Raw genomic sequence first — 16,010 nt, 5'->3', positions numbered from 1 at the left:
ACGGTTGCAGGATTAATATATAAAGATTAGGCGGAGGAGATTTGGACGGAACCTTTCATTGCTAGTAGCTAAGACCATTAAAGACCAACTCAATACTCTTGTATGCCACACATTCTTGAACAATTGTTTTGAAAAATACACTGGCCAGTTGTGTATCTATAACAGACTTCAGGAACAATCAGCATTTCATCGATCTTTGCAATTGCCGATAAATTAACCTCTCAAAATATTTACAAACTGGAGTGAATACACAAAGCCTTTGAAATACAACCACTAGACATCTTGAAGTGCTTTACAGCCAATGAAGGACTTTTGAAGTGTAGTCACTGTTGTAATGTAGCCAATTTACACACAGCAAAACTCCCACAAACAGCAATATGATGATGACTAGATAATCAGTTTTTGTGATGTTGATTGTGGGATAAATATTGGCCAAGCCACCAGGGATAACTCTGCTCTTCTTCGAAATAGTGCTGTGGCATCTTTTACATCCACCTGAGTAGGCAGATGGGGCCTTGATTTAACGTTTCATCCAAAAGAAATCACCTTCAAAAATGCAGCACTCCCTCACTACCAGAGTGTCATCCTTGATTTTTCTGCTCAAGTCCTCGACATGAATCCAGAACCTTGTGACTCCGGGATGAGAGTGCTACCACTGAGCCAGAGCTGAAACATAAAAGCTAACCTTGAAAATAATGACTGCCATTTTATCGTTCCCATTGGAGAGGGGCATGCAGATAGTGCACCTGCCTCTGCTCTTGGTTGAAAAATTTCTTTTCAACTATTATGACACAGTAGTTGGTAAAGGCTGAGTTATTTAAAATCCCAGAGGGAAACTTTAAACAACTGTCATAACGTATATCTTCAATTGGTATGTTTGAAATGCAGCTCTGAATTCAGGAATAAAAACCACCAGGCCTCGAGAGGTTTTTTATATAAATTAAATTAAACATTTATTAATTTAACAACAAATTTAAACACATACATATGTCTACAAATTACTACCATAATAACTATTAAATAAATCCCCAAATTAATCACTCCCAGGTAAATATCTTCACCAAGGCAACAACAATACATAGACTTTAAATAGACACCAGACAAAGCACATTTTATCTTACAAATTCAAAATGAGGTTCCTTTCAATTTGGTTCCTTTGCAGTTGTAGGCTTACAAGTGGCATGCCTCTGATTCACACACAATACTTTTTTACATATACCTAGCCTTCCCTTTGAATGTAAATTCTCATTGTATCACCAGGCCCTTTAAACTCCGCCTCATCTAACAATAAAACCCCTTTCATAGTACCAATTTTATTAGTAATAGAAATTAGTCATACAACATACTGCTTGGTGTCTGCTAGCTAGGTGCAAGATTTTACCCCCAGTCTTTGAATGGTTTATTCAACAAAATGCAAATGTACTCTTTACCTTACTGTTGAAGATATTAAAACTCCTATACATCAAAGCACCCAGACTAGCTGGCTTTAATCCAGTTAAGACACACATACTCACACGCACAGACACAAACCCTCTAATTTAAAATAATTTCCAATAACATATACATTAATATCTTCATGATATCAACCTCCATCCTTCTGAAGGAAAGGAAAATTTCCAAAGAAATAACCAAGCTTTCGACAGTATGCCAAACTCAAAAACAAAGACAACTATAAAAAGGTCCACTTCTAAAACATTATTAGTCAACACAAAGTGTGATATAAAGGAAGCAAAAAAAATTCCAAACAAACTCTGCTAATTCACTGCAACAAGTCCTCTAGGACAGTATGCTAAGTGGCCATTTGTAACTGCAGGAATACTGCTCTCTCCAATTTTTAAAGGTGAATTTCACTGACCTTGCAATGAATGTACATTGCATGGGAATTTCCATGGAAGCAAGGATACACCTTCAGCATAACCCCAAATGAATGCTGTAATGAGGCACCATTGAACAGCTCAAGGCTCCTACATCCCTATACTGGCCATCAGAAAACACTAGCAGTAGCCTGATCTTGTATTCTTCTTTGATGCGGGCACATCTTATCTTAGGCTCCATTATAATTAGGGCCAAGGCCCAATGTAACAGGTGCATCAGGCCTCCTAATTTAGGTACAGAGTACACATCCTACACCGAATGTTTCATATAAGTTGTGAAGACTCAGCCAAGCAGCAACCAAAAGGTACCACACAGGTTGCTCACAAGCTGTCCCCTTGAAGATACCATACAAAACAATTTTTAGGTATCACACAGTGAAATGAACAATGGAAAAAATTAGAGGGGACGTTTTCTGCACACCCAAAAATGGGCAGGCTAAAATTTATATGATCTTGCAAATACATTTTTTTCATTCTTTCACAGGATGTGGTCATTGCTGGCTAGGCCAGTATTTGTTGCCCATCCTTAAATTCAGGGTTCTTTAATCCACCAAGGCAAATGGAGTGCTGCTGAGCTAACTGTGTGAAGACTTGGAGTTTGGTGAGAGGGGGAGTTTTAAGCGTTAATTTTGTTCTGAAATTTTGCTCTTAAAATCTAATCTAATCTGTAATTAGCAGTAACTGGAAAATACTGTGTAAGCAGGCTGTGCTCTTTCTTTCTTGCAGTTTAGATAGGGTAAACTCACTCTCAGCTTTAGGAGCTGAGTAGTTAATTAGCTAACTGGTTGAATCTGGTTATTGTGGCCCTGGTTCAGTCTACTATAACCAATATTACTATATAATCAATCAATATCCCCACTTTTGACCTTGTGAAGGAGGGAAGGCCTTTGATGAAGCTGCTGAAGATGGTTGGGCCTAGGACACTACCCTGAGGAATTGCTGCAGTAATATCCTGGGACTGAGATGATTAATCTCCAACAACCATTAGCATCTTCTATCATGCTAGGTATGACTCCACCTGGCAGAGGATACCACAGCATATGCCACATTTCAAATTCTCAGGACACTTCAAAGTGATTTAAAGCCAGTGAATTACTTTTGAGTGTAGTCACTATTGTGATGTAGCAATATATTTATACTAAACATTAGTTACACCACAGTGTTATCTGCAATTTTGAGTGTTGCATTATTGAAAACTATAATAATATAATGTCGGTGGTGCCAGAGATGAGAAGCTATGATTATGAGGAATCACTTAAAATGCTGACACTATTTGCATTACGGTAGGGAAGACTTAAGAGGAGAGGTTTTTCTTAATTATGAAGGATTTTGATAGGGTGAATAGAAAATGACAATTGCCTTTAGTCAAGGAATTGGTGACAAGCATTCAAGAATTTGAAGAATTGAAGGCATTGGTTGGAAGGCGGTGGCATAGTGGTATTGTCACTGGACTGCTAATCCACAGACCTAACATAATGCTCTGGGGACCCAGGTTCAAATCTCACTACAACAGATGGTGGAATTTGAATTCAATAAATGATGACCATAAAAACCAACGTCGATTGTTGGAAAAGCCCATCTGGTTCACTAGTGTCCTTTTAGGGAAGGAAATTTGCCGCCCTTACCTTGCCTGGCCTACATATGACTCCAGACCAACAACAATGTGATTGACTCTTAAAAGGCCCCTGAAATGGCCTAGCAAGCCACTCAGTTGTATCAAACTACTAAAAAGTCTAAAAGGAATGAAACTGGTTGGACCACCTGGCATTGACTAGGCACCGGAAACAACAACAGCAAACTCAGGACTGTCGACTCTGCAAAGTGCTCCTTCCTAACATTAGGGGCCAAGTGCCAAAATTGGGAGATCTGTCTCACAGACTAATCAAGCAACAGCCTAACATAGTCATACTCACAGAATCATACCTTACAGATAATGTCCCAGACACTCACTGGGTATGTCCTATGCCACCAGCAGGACAGACCCAGCAGAGGTGGTGGTACAACAGTATACAGTCGGGAGGGAGTTGCCCTGGGAGTCCTCAACATCGACTCCAGACCACTTGAAGTCTCGTGGCATCAGGTCAAACATAGGCAAGGGAACTTACTTTTGATTACCACTTACCCCACCACCCCCGCCCTCAACACCCCACTCAGCTGACAAATCAATGCTCCTCCATGTTGAACACCACTTGGAGGAAGCGCTGAGGGTGGCAAGGGCGCAGAATGTACTCTTGGTGGGGGACTTCAATGTCTATCACCAAGAGTGGCTCGGTAGCATGACTACAGACCGAGCTGGTCAAGTCCCAAAAGACATAGCTGCTCGACTGCGGCAGGTGGTGAGAGAACCAACAAAGGGAAAAACATGCTTGACCTCATCCTCACCAATCTACCTGTCACAGATGCATCTGTCCATGATAGTATCATTAGGAGTGACCATCTCACAGTCCTTGTGGAGTCAAAGTCCCATGCTCACATTGAAGATACTGCAACCCCCCCCCCCCTCCCCCCGCCCCCCATCATGTTGTGTGGCACTACCAGCGTGCTAAATGGGATAGATTACAAACATCCAACAATTCAAGACTGGACATCCATGAGTCACTGTGGGCCATCAGCAGCTGCAGAATTGTACTTGACCACAATCTGTAACCTCATGGCCCGGCATATCCCCCACTCTACCATTACCACCAAGCCAGGGGATCAACACTGGTTCAGTGAAAAGTGCAGGAGAACATGCCAGGAGCAGCACCAGGCATACTTAAAAATGAGGTGTCAACCTGGTGAAGCTGCAACACAGGACTACTTGCATGCCACACAGCATGATCAGCAAACGATGGACAGAGCTAAGCGATTCCACAACCAATGGATCAGATCTAAGCTCTGCGGTCCTGCTATATCCAGTCGTGAATGGTAGTGGATAATTAAACAGTTCACGGGAGGGGGAGGCTCCACAAATATCCCCATCTTCAATGATGGGGGAGCCCTGTACATCAATGCAAAAGATAAGGCTGAAGCATCTGCAACAGTCTTCAGCCAGAAGTGCCAAGTGGATGATCCACCTCAGCCTCATCCCGAGGTCCCCAGCATCACAGGTGCCAGACTTTATTCAATTCGATTAACGGCACGTGATATCAAGAAATGGCTGAAGGCACAGGATACTGCAAAGGCTATGGGGCCTGACAACATTCCAGCAATGGTACGGAAGACTTGTGCTCCAGAAGTGGCTGTGCCCCCTAGCCAAGCTGTTCCAGTATAGCTACAACACTGGCACCTACCCAGCAATGTGGCATATTGCCAAGGTATGCCCTCTACACATAAAGCAGGACAAATCCAACCTGGCTATTACTGCCCCATCAGTGTAGTCTCGATCATCAGTAAAGTGAAGGAAGGGTCATCACAGTGTTATCAGGCGGCACTTGCTTAGTAATAGCGTGCTCACTGACATTCAGTTTAGGTTCTGCCAAGGCCACTCAGCTCCTGACCTCATTATAACCTTGGTTCAAACATGGACTAAAGAGTTGTACTCCAGAGGTGAGATGAGAGTGACTGCCCTTGACATCAAAGCAGCATTTAACTGAGTGTGCCATCAAGGAACCCTATCAAAACTGGGGTCAGTGGGAATTTGGGGAAATCTCTCCGCTGGGTGGAGTCATACCTAAGACAAAGGAAGATGGTTGTGGCTGTTGGAGGTCAATTACCTCAGTTCCAGGACATCACTGCAGGAGTTGCTCAGGCTAGTGTCCTAGGCCCAACCATCTTCAGCTGCTTCACCAATGACCTTCCTTCCATCATAAGGTCAGCAGTGGGGATGTTGTCTGATGATTGCACAATGTTTAGCACCATTCGCGACTCCTCAGATACTGAAGTCGTCCATGTCCAACTGCAGCAAGACCTGGACAAACATCCAGGCTTGGGCTGACAAGTGGCAAGTAACATTCGCACCACACAAGTGCCAGGCAATGACCATTTCCAACAAGAAAGAATCTAACCATCGCCCCTTGACTTTCCTTGGCATTACCATCGCTGAATCCCCCACTGTCAACATCCTGGGGGTTACCATTGACCAGAAACTCAACTAGACTAGCCATATAAATACTGTGGCTACAAGAGCAGGTCAGAGGCTAGGAATCCTGAAGTGAGTAACTCTCCTCCTGACTTCCCAAAGCCTATCCACCATCTACAAGGCACAAGTCAAGAGTGTGATGGAATACTCTCCACTTGCCTGGTTGAGTGCAGCTCCAGCAAAACTCAAGAAGCTAGACACCATCCAGGACAAAGCCGCCCACTTGATTGACACCCCTTCCACAAACATTCAGTCCAGGAACTCACTGAACCTCCTTAGACAGCATCTTCCAAACCCAGGACCATTACCATCTAGAAGGATAGCGCAGCAGACACATGGGAACACCACCACCTGGAAGTTCCTCTCCAAGCCTGAGTTGGAAATATATCGCCATCCTTCACTGTTGCTGGGTCAAAACCTTGGAACTCCCTTCCCAACAGCACTGTGGGTGTATCTATACCACATGGACTGCAGTGGTTCAAGAAGGCAGCTCACCATCACCTTCTCAAGGGCAACTAGGAATGGGTAATAAAGGCTAGCCTAGCCAGCAATGCCCACATTCCATGAACGAACATTTAAAAAAATATTTACACGGACGTTGTTGCAGCTTGGACATTTTAGCCATAGGGAGTAATGAGAGAGAGAACATTGCATCTATCAAGGGAAAATCTGATAAATATTTAACATAGGGGACACACAGGTCTATGAGCAGGAAGCGAAGCAGTAGGATTAGTTTTGGATTGCTCTCGCCAAGAGCCAGCATTGACCTGATGGGGAAATTGGCCTCTTTCGGTGCCAAACAGCAGTTCAGAAAACAAAGGAGCATGACAGTGCTTAATGGTGTATACATTCATTCTAGGGACAGAATTTTTCATCCCCCGGGTGGGTGCGCATCTGACCCAGTCGGGAGTAAAATAGTGCACGATGCCGTCAAGCATCCCGACGTTATCACACCCTTAACAGTCCAATAGACTGTGATTTTACCTTGCCCTTGCGATTTTCTGCTCGTCGCACAGGCAAAACAGGCAGATGGCCAACTGACATTTTCACAAACATCATCCAAGGGCAGGATAAAAAGTGTCAGCAGCCTTGCCTGTGCGTAGTGAGCAGTTTTGGAGATAGTTTGCAGCTGGTTGCTTATTGGTACTTGGCAGCTTCATCTCTGTTCCGGGCTTCATTCTTAGCATTTCCAGGCTTCATTTCAGGACTCATTGCTGTCAGCCAGACCCCCAGAGGATTCAGACCATGTGGACACTTCCAGGCATCAGACAACCTTCCCTTATACTGGTAATGGGGATTGTGGTCTCTGCTGGAGGCACTTCCTCTGAGGAGGAAGAGAGGGGCAGATGGGGGAGGAGGCCACGTGTCCCAATGCAGCTTCCAGTGGAGGGACCTGTGCAAGGAGAGGCGCAGGTACACGGGGCACAGGGCCAGCAGGAAGTCCAAGGCAGAAGGGGCTGCAGAAGACACCAGTATCCTGCTGCCAGGGTTTACAGGCGGCAATGCAGCTACCTCAATTTGTCCGAGGTGCAATGTCGAAGGAGGCTCCACCTCTCAAGGGAGACGTGACATCCATTTGTCAGATGATTGGGCCTTAGATTAGCTCCAACTGTGTGGGTGAACACCCCATACCAGTGGCTGTGAAGGTCACAGTGGCCCTCAACTTCTATGCCTTTGGCTCTTTCTAGAGCTCAGTGGGGGATCTTTGTGGGGTCTCCCAATCAGCTATCCACAGTTGTGTCAAGCTGGTGACAGAAGCTCTGTTCAAGGAAGTACTGACCTTTATTCTTTACCATACGGACAAGGCCAGCCAGGCTGAGCAAACCAGAGGCTTTGCAGAGTTTGCTGGGCTGCCCCGTGTCCAGGATGCCATCGACTGCACACATGTGACCATCAAGGAGCCAGTGGGTCACCCGGTTGCCTTCGGCAACAGGAAGGGATTCCACTCCACGAACGTGCAGATAGTGGACCATTTGCTTGAACCGTTCAGAGGGAGCACTGCAATACCCCCAGAGCGGGTGCCACTGATCATGGTTGCATGCTGCGCTCTCCACAATCTGGCACTGGCAAGGGTGGATCCATTGGAGGAAGGGGATGTTGACACAGGTGCACAGGCCACAGATGATGAGTCCAGTAGTGAGTCTGAAGATGAGCACAGTGAGGAGAATGCTGAGGGAATGGACCTAGACTTCGGTAACTTCCGGGGAGGCAGGGACACTAGGGACGTCTTGATCCAAAGCTCCTTCAGCTAGGCTAACAAAAATCAGCTTCAAACACATGCCTGGGCTGTCTCCTCCATCTCGGATGTCTGAAAGGATCCTTTCATTTGAACACAAAGAACTCTCAGTGCCTGTGTGATAAAGTTCAGAGCCACTTGGGTCCAGCATTACATACTGGCGTACCCTGCACCAATAAAATAAAAAGGTGTACCATACACAGGAGATGATGATAAAAACAAAATTTATCTCCTTGTGACAGTGCAAAACTATTTACATAAACATTTCTGGTCTTCAATCCCAGACCAGTTTAGATCAAGTAAACAGAAATGAACATAAAATCAGCTGTGACCTGTCCCTCTTGTGCTCATGGTGGCTTTAACTTACATTTGCAAGTGGTACGTCTAGGTGCTCCCACCTCGCTGGCACCGGCATTGGAGACAGCCTGCTGACTGTGCTGTCCGCTTGGCCTTGATGACCTCGGCAGTTGTCCTCTGGCCAGTGGAGCCCGTATTGACCCCGCCTGGGAGGGAGCGGCCAGTGCCATGCTTGGCAACTCCCCAGTCGCCGCAGCCTCATCAGATGCCAGGATCACTGGTAGAAGGGTGGAGTTGTTGCCGCCATCATCTGGGGCGCCTAAGAGGAGCCCGCAGAAACAACGGACAGCACAGGGAGCTTGCCGACTCTTGAGCTCGGGGTGCCCTACTCAAACCTGGAGAGCAGCAGCAGGTTGGGTCAGCCTCCGCCTGTACTTGCCCTTTTGGCTTGATTATGGCTTGTCTTCTCCAGAAAGGACAGAGGAGCATTGATTAGTTCACTCTCTACCTGCAGCGCTATTGCAGCCTGGCCAACTCCAGCTGCGGGGCACCTTGCAGGGCACATCCGAGTCATGGCCGTCGAGCCCCACTTGACCATCTCCAGCACGATTACCAGTGGCATTCAGACTCTAGCACCCCTGAGGTCCATAGGGGGATGGTCAGACCTTAACACTTCTGCACACTAACCCATGCCAACATGGTATTCACCCTTCCTGAACACAGCAGGTCATTGAGGCGCTTCTGGCACTGGACCCGGGTGCGCCACACCATGTCATGGCTGCTCACCTGGGCTGCCACTTCCTCCCATACCTTCTTGATGAGGTGTGGTGGCCCCTTCTCCCATTTCTGGGGACAAGGGTGCCCCGCCTGGCAGCCACCTCCTCCAGGAGGACAGTGAGGCACTCATCAGAAAAGCCGGGGGCCAAGTACCCATCTGACCTGCCCTCCTGCCTGGCTTTTGCAGCTGCACTTGGATCCATCATTCGAAGGGCAGACAGAAGTCCTTCTCCGGTAGCCTTTCTGGGACTGCCTGGGCTGTTTTTAAACCAACTGCCAGGTCTCCATTGGACTCGGCAGCCTAGAGGCTCCCGCCCCTGCTCGGCCCTTCCCAGCCAGTGCGAAGCTGCGTTTCACGCTGGGTGGCCTTAATTGGCCTGGCAGCGTGAATTCGCGGTCAGGGCCCAATCGTGGGCATCGGCCAGTTTCGCGGCCACTCCCGAGCCCGCCCGTCCAACAGGGGAAGATCCTGCCCTAGGAGTCTGGTGAACAAAGCAGTTGAGCTGAGGACATTGGTAGACATTTAGGAGTTTGATACCGTAGCTATCGTGACTTAATGAAGAATGGGAACTCAATATTCCTGGTTAGAGTTTTCAGACAAGATAGAGGATGGCATAAAAAGGAGAGTGGCTGCAATATTTATTAAATAAACAATTACAGCTGTGGGAGGAGTAATATGCTAGAAGGATTATCAAACAAGAAGGAACAAAAAAGATGCAATCACATTGTTGTGGGTATACTTTAGGCCCCAATCAGAGGGAGATAGAAGAGCAAATATCTAGGTAAATTGTTGAGAACTGCGAAAGAATTGCAGTAATAGTTGGAGTTTTCAACTACCCTAATATTAACTGGCATAAAATCAATGTAGCATGTGCAGAATTCTTAAAATGCATGCAGGAGAACCTTTTTTTAGCTAGTACAAGCCCGACAAGAGAAAAGGACAGTTCTGGGCTTATAATTAGGAATTGAATTTCAGCAGGGAGATATCAGTGGGAGAACATTTAATGCAGTCACAGAAAAGAACAAAATTAGACCAGAAGTAAAAGTTTTCTGTTGGGGAAATGCCAATTTTAGTAAGTTGAGATGTGATTTAGCAAAAATGGACTTGCAACAGCTACTTGGAGGTAAATCAGTAGCAGAACATTAGGAGGCAGTCAAAGAGAGGCTGAAAGCGCAAAACAGACATGTTCCTGCAAAGAAAATGAGTAAGATTATCAAATCTAGAGCCCTTTGAATGTCAAGGAGCTTACAGGCTAGGAAAATAAAAGGGAAGCTTAATTCAAATACCTAAAGCTCAATACTGCAGAAATGGTCTTGTCCCTCCTTATCTTTGTCATGTCTTCCAGCCCCACAACCCTGTGGGGACACCTGTACTCCTCTAACTCTGGCCTCTTGTGTATTGCCAATCATAATTGCTCCACCACTGGTGCCTTCAGTTATCTTGGTCCCAAGCTCTGAAATTCCCTTCCTACATCTCTCTGCACCACCCCCCCCACCCAACCGTCACTTTGCTCCTTTAAGACACTTCTTAAAACCTAAGCCTTTGACCAAGTTTTTGGCCATCTATCCTAATATCTCCTTTTATGGCTCGGTGTCATACTTTGTTTAATAATACTCCTGTGAAGCACCTGGGATATTCTACTACTTTAAAGGTGCTATATAAAAGTTGTTATTGAAAACCTAGAGAAATAAAGAAAGTGCACTTCTTTTTTGGCTAGCACAGACATGATGGGCTGAATAGCCTTCTGTGCCATAAATTTGTATAATTTTATGTAGCGTAGCTCTTTTAGAGTCCCTGATACTGCTCTGTATCCTACTCTAATCCTTCCCCAACACTTGGCTCCCCTATACATCCCACTATATTTAAGACTTGTGAGTTTTCAAAATTATTGATCAAAATTAAATGCTATTCATTTAAATCATCCAGTTAAGGAAATTAAGATGGAACTAGAACAATTCCTTTGAATATATTTTTGTGTGCCTCAGAAGAGTAATTCTCCCACCACACCCAATGTGATGTTTCTCTATATCCTCTCTCTTGGTTGTCATATGGATTTAATGAATGATTGGCAGTTTACTACTGAATTAGAGAAAATGTTGTTATGCGCTCAAGTCCTCTACAAACTGGACTGAAACAGCAAAAACTCATGTGTACAGAACTCTTACAGCCAACAGTCAGTTGAAACATTGATCATATCAGTCCTGAGCTGAACCGAAGCCCACATCTTAGAACTGAAAGACCAACATCTAACCCACTCAACTTTATTTATAATACCTGACTGTAGCGAAGGCCATCAAGAATAAAACAATAGGTTGGCAAGAATTGTTGAAGCAGTTACTTTTAACTTCGCTAATGCTTATTCATTTAGAAAAATATAAATTGCTGGAGTGAACTCTATAATTGCCAAAGCTATAATAAAAATTGTTTGTCCCAAAAGCTGTGCAAAATCAAGGATACTAATTTGTAAAAAGTTACAAAAATATTTAGAGAAAGATAAAACATTGCCTTGTTTGATTCAATTTTTAGAACCTTTTTGAATCCTAAACTTAATTTAGAAGGAATCACTAGAGATGATTGGTCTTTGTTCTTTTACTCTCTCGTAACAGCACTTACCTGGTGTTGCATCCCCCATGCTCCCCTCTGCAACCAATGAGTGATGACACAGATTGGATTCTTTAACTACCGACATACTTAAAGCATTGGGAGATCTAAATTAGTCTGACACCTAATGGGACATTTCAGAGAGCGTAAGAATAATGTTGTAAGAAAATAGACTCTTCCAATTGATCAGAAATTTATAGCAAAAACTTTCACACCAACAGACCTATTGACTTTCCTACCGTTAAGATTAATGATGGAAAATTACAGGCTTGGGAGTGTGTAATTTCTCGAAAGGTATGCACCAGAACTGCAATAACAGAAAATCTCATCTAATATCTCTGTACTTTGTGATTAATTTGACAAGAGATCAGAATTGGTTTGTGGCCGTGTTATCCAGTTTGAGTAAAATTAGATGATAATGTTCTTGATATAAGAATTTTGCACTTGTTCACAGGATCAGAAGATGGATTCAAACAAACAATAACCTATAGTCCATTTGATTTTAGCCTTCTAGAGAACCTACCATACCGTCTCTCCATTATACCTTTCAGCTGTTTCAGCATAACTCCCTGCATAAAGCAACTATTTCTGATTTTTATCCTAAGTTTGGCTTGCATAATCCTGAACCTATGCTCACTTATACTCTGCCGTGGCATATTTGAAAGGATATGCTCATAAAGAACAGGACTCATGGGGGTGGGTAGGAGGAGAGAGACAATAAAATCCATTTCTGTTATAATATGATTCCAGATCCCCACATGATGCTTGCCTGTCATACAAATGATCACTTAACTTTGTGAATGGGCCTTGAAGTAATAAAAATGTACATAATTGCTTTTATTAGAATGTTGATAATGTGCCTGGTATCATTAATTACTGCTATTAATGCAAAACAAGTTTAATTTAGGTGCTTAATTCCCTTTGCACAATCTGATTTATACATTCATATTTGTTAAGTTAGAACTAAAACAGCAATATTTTCTTTAATCAGAGCGCCTGGTGAAAATGTCATTAGAAGATCTCCGAGAATTCCTTCAGGAAATGATGTCTAAAAACTTTCATTATGATGATGATGTTGTTATTGAACAGCTGGAAAAGTCCATGGTTGAGCTCAGAAAATTGAAGCTTGAACTTCCTCCACCAGGTATGTAGCAATTCTACAGCAGGCCAGCTTATTTAACTTTTAACATTCATTTCCATTTTAAGTTTCGAGCAACATCTGTCAAATGCAGAAGAATCAATTTTTAAAAATAAATTGTATACTTTGTTTTAATTATTTTAAATTACTCCACTCTTCTACTGAAGAGCTTTTATTTTCCCTTATCTTTCTTTCTGCCCCATTATGCCATATATCACTCCCTAACTGAAGAGCAAAGTTAACATTCTGAATTCCACGCTTCTGGCTGGGTGATGAATTTCGGGCAGTGTTCCTTCCCCCACTCTGATTTAAAGGATTGCCTCCAACTTACATCTCCCCAGAGAGTAACCAAAATGGAGATTGCAATATTAGCAACTGGGGCATTGACGTGTTCCCACCCCCCCCACCTCCCCTATTTTACAATGGTTTTCAAAAGAAGTTTATTTTCTGTTTCTACTTTGAGGCAAGACAAGACTGTTATAATGGAAGTTGAGCTAGGCAGGTGACATAGGGTCAGAATGGGTAAGAATCTCACTGTGAATTGATATACTAAAATGTGCAGTTAATGGATCTTCTCCTTTCAAGTTTAATATGGATTTAGACAATATGTGAAAGTGAGAACTTGATTGCAAAATTATCAGTGAACTATTGCAAAAATGGCTGCCAAAACCAGTACCAGCAATGTGGGGAATCCATGTACAGATATACAGAATACTAATGCTGCAGCACTATATCATGGCAATCTACACCCGCCACCAATGTGTGAATCAGTATTCATCGAATTTATGAACTCGGCAACTCTCACAGTTGAGTTCTGTTTTAATGACACTATGTGTGCCCAAATAGATATTGTTGCCATGGGATCCCCTCTAGGCCCAGCTCTCACATATATCTTTGTTGGGTTCCATGAGAAAAGTGTCTTCGATGGAATGACACCTAACCTCCTCCCCTCGCATATTTCCAATATCTAGGATGATACGTTTGCTATATTTAAATCTGCAGCTGCATGTAATAATTTCCTTACATATCTTAAAGGGCTCCATCCTGCACTCAAATTCACTTGAAATGGAGCAGTCAAATGAATGCCTTTTGCTTGACACACTAGCTGAGAAATCTGCCAGGGGGTTCTCTACCATGGTCGACCACAAGCCTAACTTCACTGGGCAATATACACATTGGGAGTCTTACGGTTCCACAGACTATAAAATTGGGCCCTGCATCTCAGGAAGGGTGTGCTGGCCTTGGAGAGGATCCAGAGGAGGTTCACGAGAACAATCCCAGGAATGAAAGGCTTAACATATGAAGAACGTTTGAAGGCTCTGGATCTATACTCAATGGAGTTTAGAAGGATGAGGGGGGATCTGATTGAAACTTACAGAATACTGAAAGGCCTGGATAGAGTGGACGTGGGGAAGATGTTTCCATTAGTAGGTGAGACTAGGACCCGAGGGCACAGCCTCAGAGTAAAGGGAAGACCTTTTAGAACAGAGATGAGGAGAAAATTCTTTAGCCAGAGAGTGGTGAATCTATGGAATTCATTGCCGCAGAAGGCTGTGGAGGCCAGATCATTGAGTGTATTTAAGACTGAGATAGATAGGTTCTTGATTGGTAAGGCGATCAAAGGTTACGGGGAGAAGGCGGGAGAATGGGGTTCAGAAACTTATCAGCCATGATTAAATGGCAGAGCAGACTCGATGGGCCGAATGGCCTAACTTCTGCTCCTATGTCTTACAGTCCTATGGCCTGGTTGGCAACCTCGTAAAAAGGCCCCAAGCCATTTGCTCACCATGCAAGCTTGATGCCGAAATAGGATGCATCAAAGGCATATTACAGGATAATGGCTACCCTGATATCATTTCACGATGTATATCACGCAAACTCATGAACCAGCCTGTGGCCATCACTTTCGGTCCTGAAAAGTGCCAGCCTACCTCAGAATACCCTGGAAGGGCAAGATATCTCAAAAATTTGAGCAACAGGTGTAGCTAGCTGTTTCACGCTGCTACTAAGCAGTAGCAGAGTGGTATTCACCACTAACAGGATGCTACCATCAAACCAAAAATACATTCAGCCTATCATACAAATTAGTAATGTGGTATATGAATTTAAGTGCAAGTGTGATGCTAGGTTTGCAAGCTATATGGCCCAAAGACTGGTGGATCATGTCAAACAGCATGTCCTTTCAGCTGTTTGCAATGGGCAAGGTACAGACCGTATCCAATCAGCCCGTGCTTGCAAAACTCAAAACATAGTGTCCAACATTAGAAGTGATTCCGTGATTGGATAACATTTGCTAAATAATCATCAGTGTGCTAAGAACTACACTGACAACCATTTAAGATTGTCAGTCAGGCTCCTCAATGTGATGCATTTGTGTGTACTGGAAGCTACGTATATTAATACACAGGGCCCTGTACTTTGCAGATGGAAAGAACATTTTCATCTTGCGCTTGTTTCAGCTAAACAAAATAAATGACAGCCATTCACTGGTTCATCCCTCAGGGCAATGTCTTGACCAATCAGAGTCAAGCTGCCTGGTTTAAATTTCAAACAATGTTTGGCAGTTAACTGTCAGTCACCATAAACTGGTGCATTCTCCATTGCACTGCCTCTACCAATCAGAGTCCACTTGCCAACCAATCTCTTTTCATACAGTATAAGTTGTGGTTCTCTTTACATTTGGTATTCTTGTGAATTGTCCTGATGAGTGCAAGATGAGAAACTTTGACAAAATGTCTCTTTTTCTCAGTAATAATTTAGTGCTCAACAAAAATGGAAAAAATACACTTTTTCGAATGTCCCCAGGATTTTACTCTTGGGTTGCTCACCAGGCAATAATTTTTAATTCCTGGAAATTCTAGTACAGTACTGGTGAGTTGAGATATCCAGGTAGTGCGACATTTTAAACTTGTATTTCCTAATTGGCGGAATATGTTTTGTGGCATCCCACAGTGATCTATGTGGGGTCTCAACATGTGAGCATAGGAACAGGTCTAGCCATTTAGCCACTCGAACCTGTTTCACCA

The 16,010-nt window shown here is 43.8% G+C and overlaps 1 protein-coding gene across 3 annotated transcripts in view; it reads left to right on the top strand.

The window, feature by feature from the left end:
* LOC121283632 (ecotropic viral integration site 5 protein homolog) overlaps positions 1-16,010 on the top strand; it is a 431,317-nt gene that overhangs the window by 366,012 nt on the left and 49,295 nt on the right. For all 3 annotated transcript variants that reach the window (XM_041198414.1, XM_041198415.1, XM_041198413.1), the window contains one exon: positions 12,838-12,990. In XM_041198414.1, the coding sequence (XP_041054348.1) occupies positions 12,838-12,990 (153 nt within the window). The remainder of the gene's footprint in view (positions 1-12,837; positions 12,991-16,010) is intronic.

Source organism: Carcharodon carcharias, chromosome 10 (assembly GCF_017639515.1).
Source record: "Carcharodon carcharias isolate sCarCar2 chromosome 10, sCarCar2.pri, whole genome shotgun sequence".
NCBI lineage: Eukaryota > Metazoa > Chordata > Chondrichthyes > Lamniformes > Lamnidae > Carcharodon > Carcharodon carcharias.
This window is presented reverse-complemented; position numbering and strand designations above follow the sequence as displayed.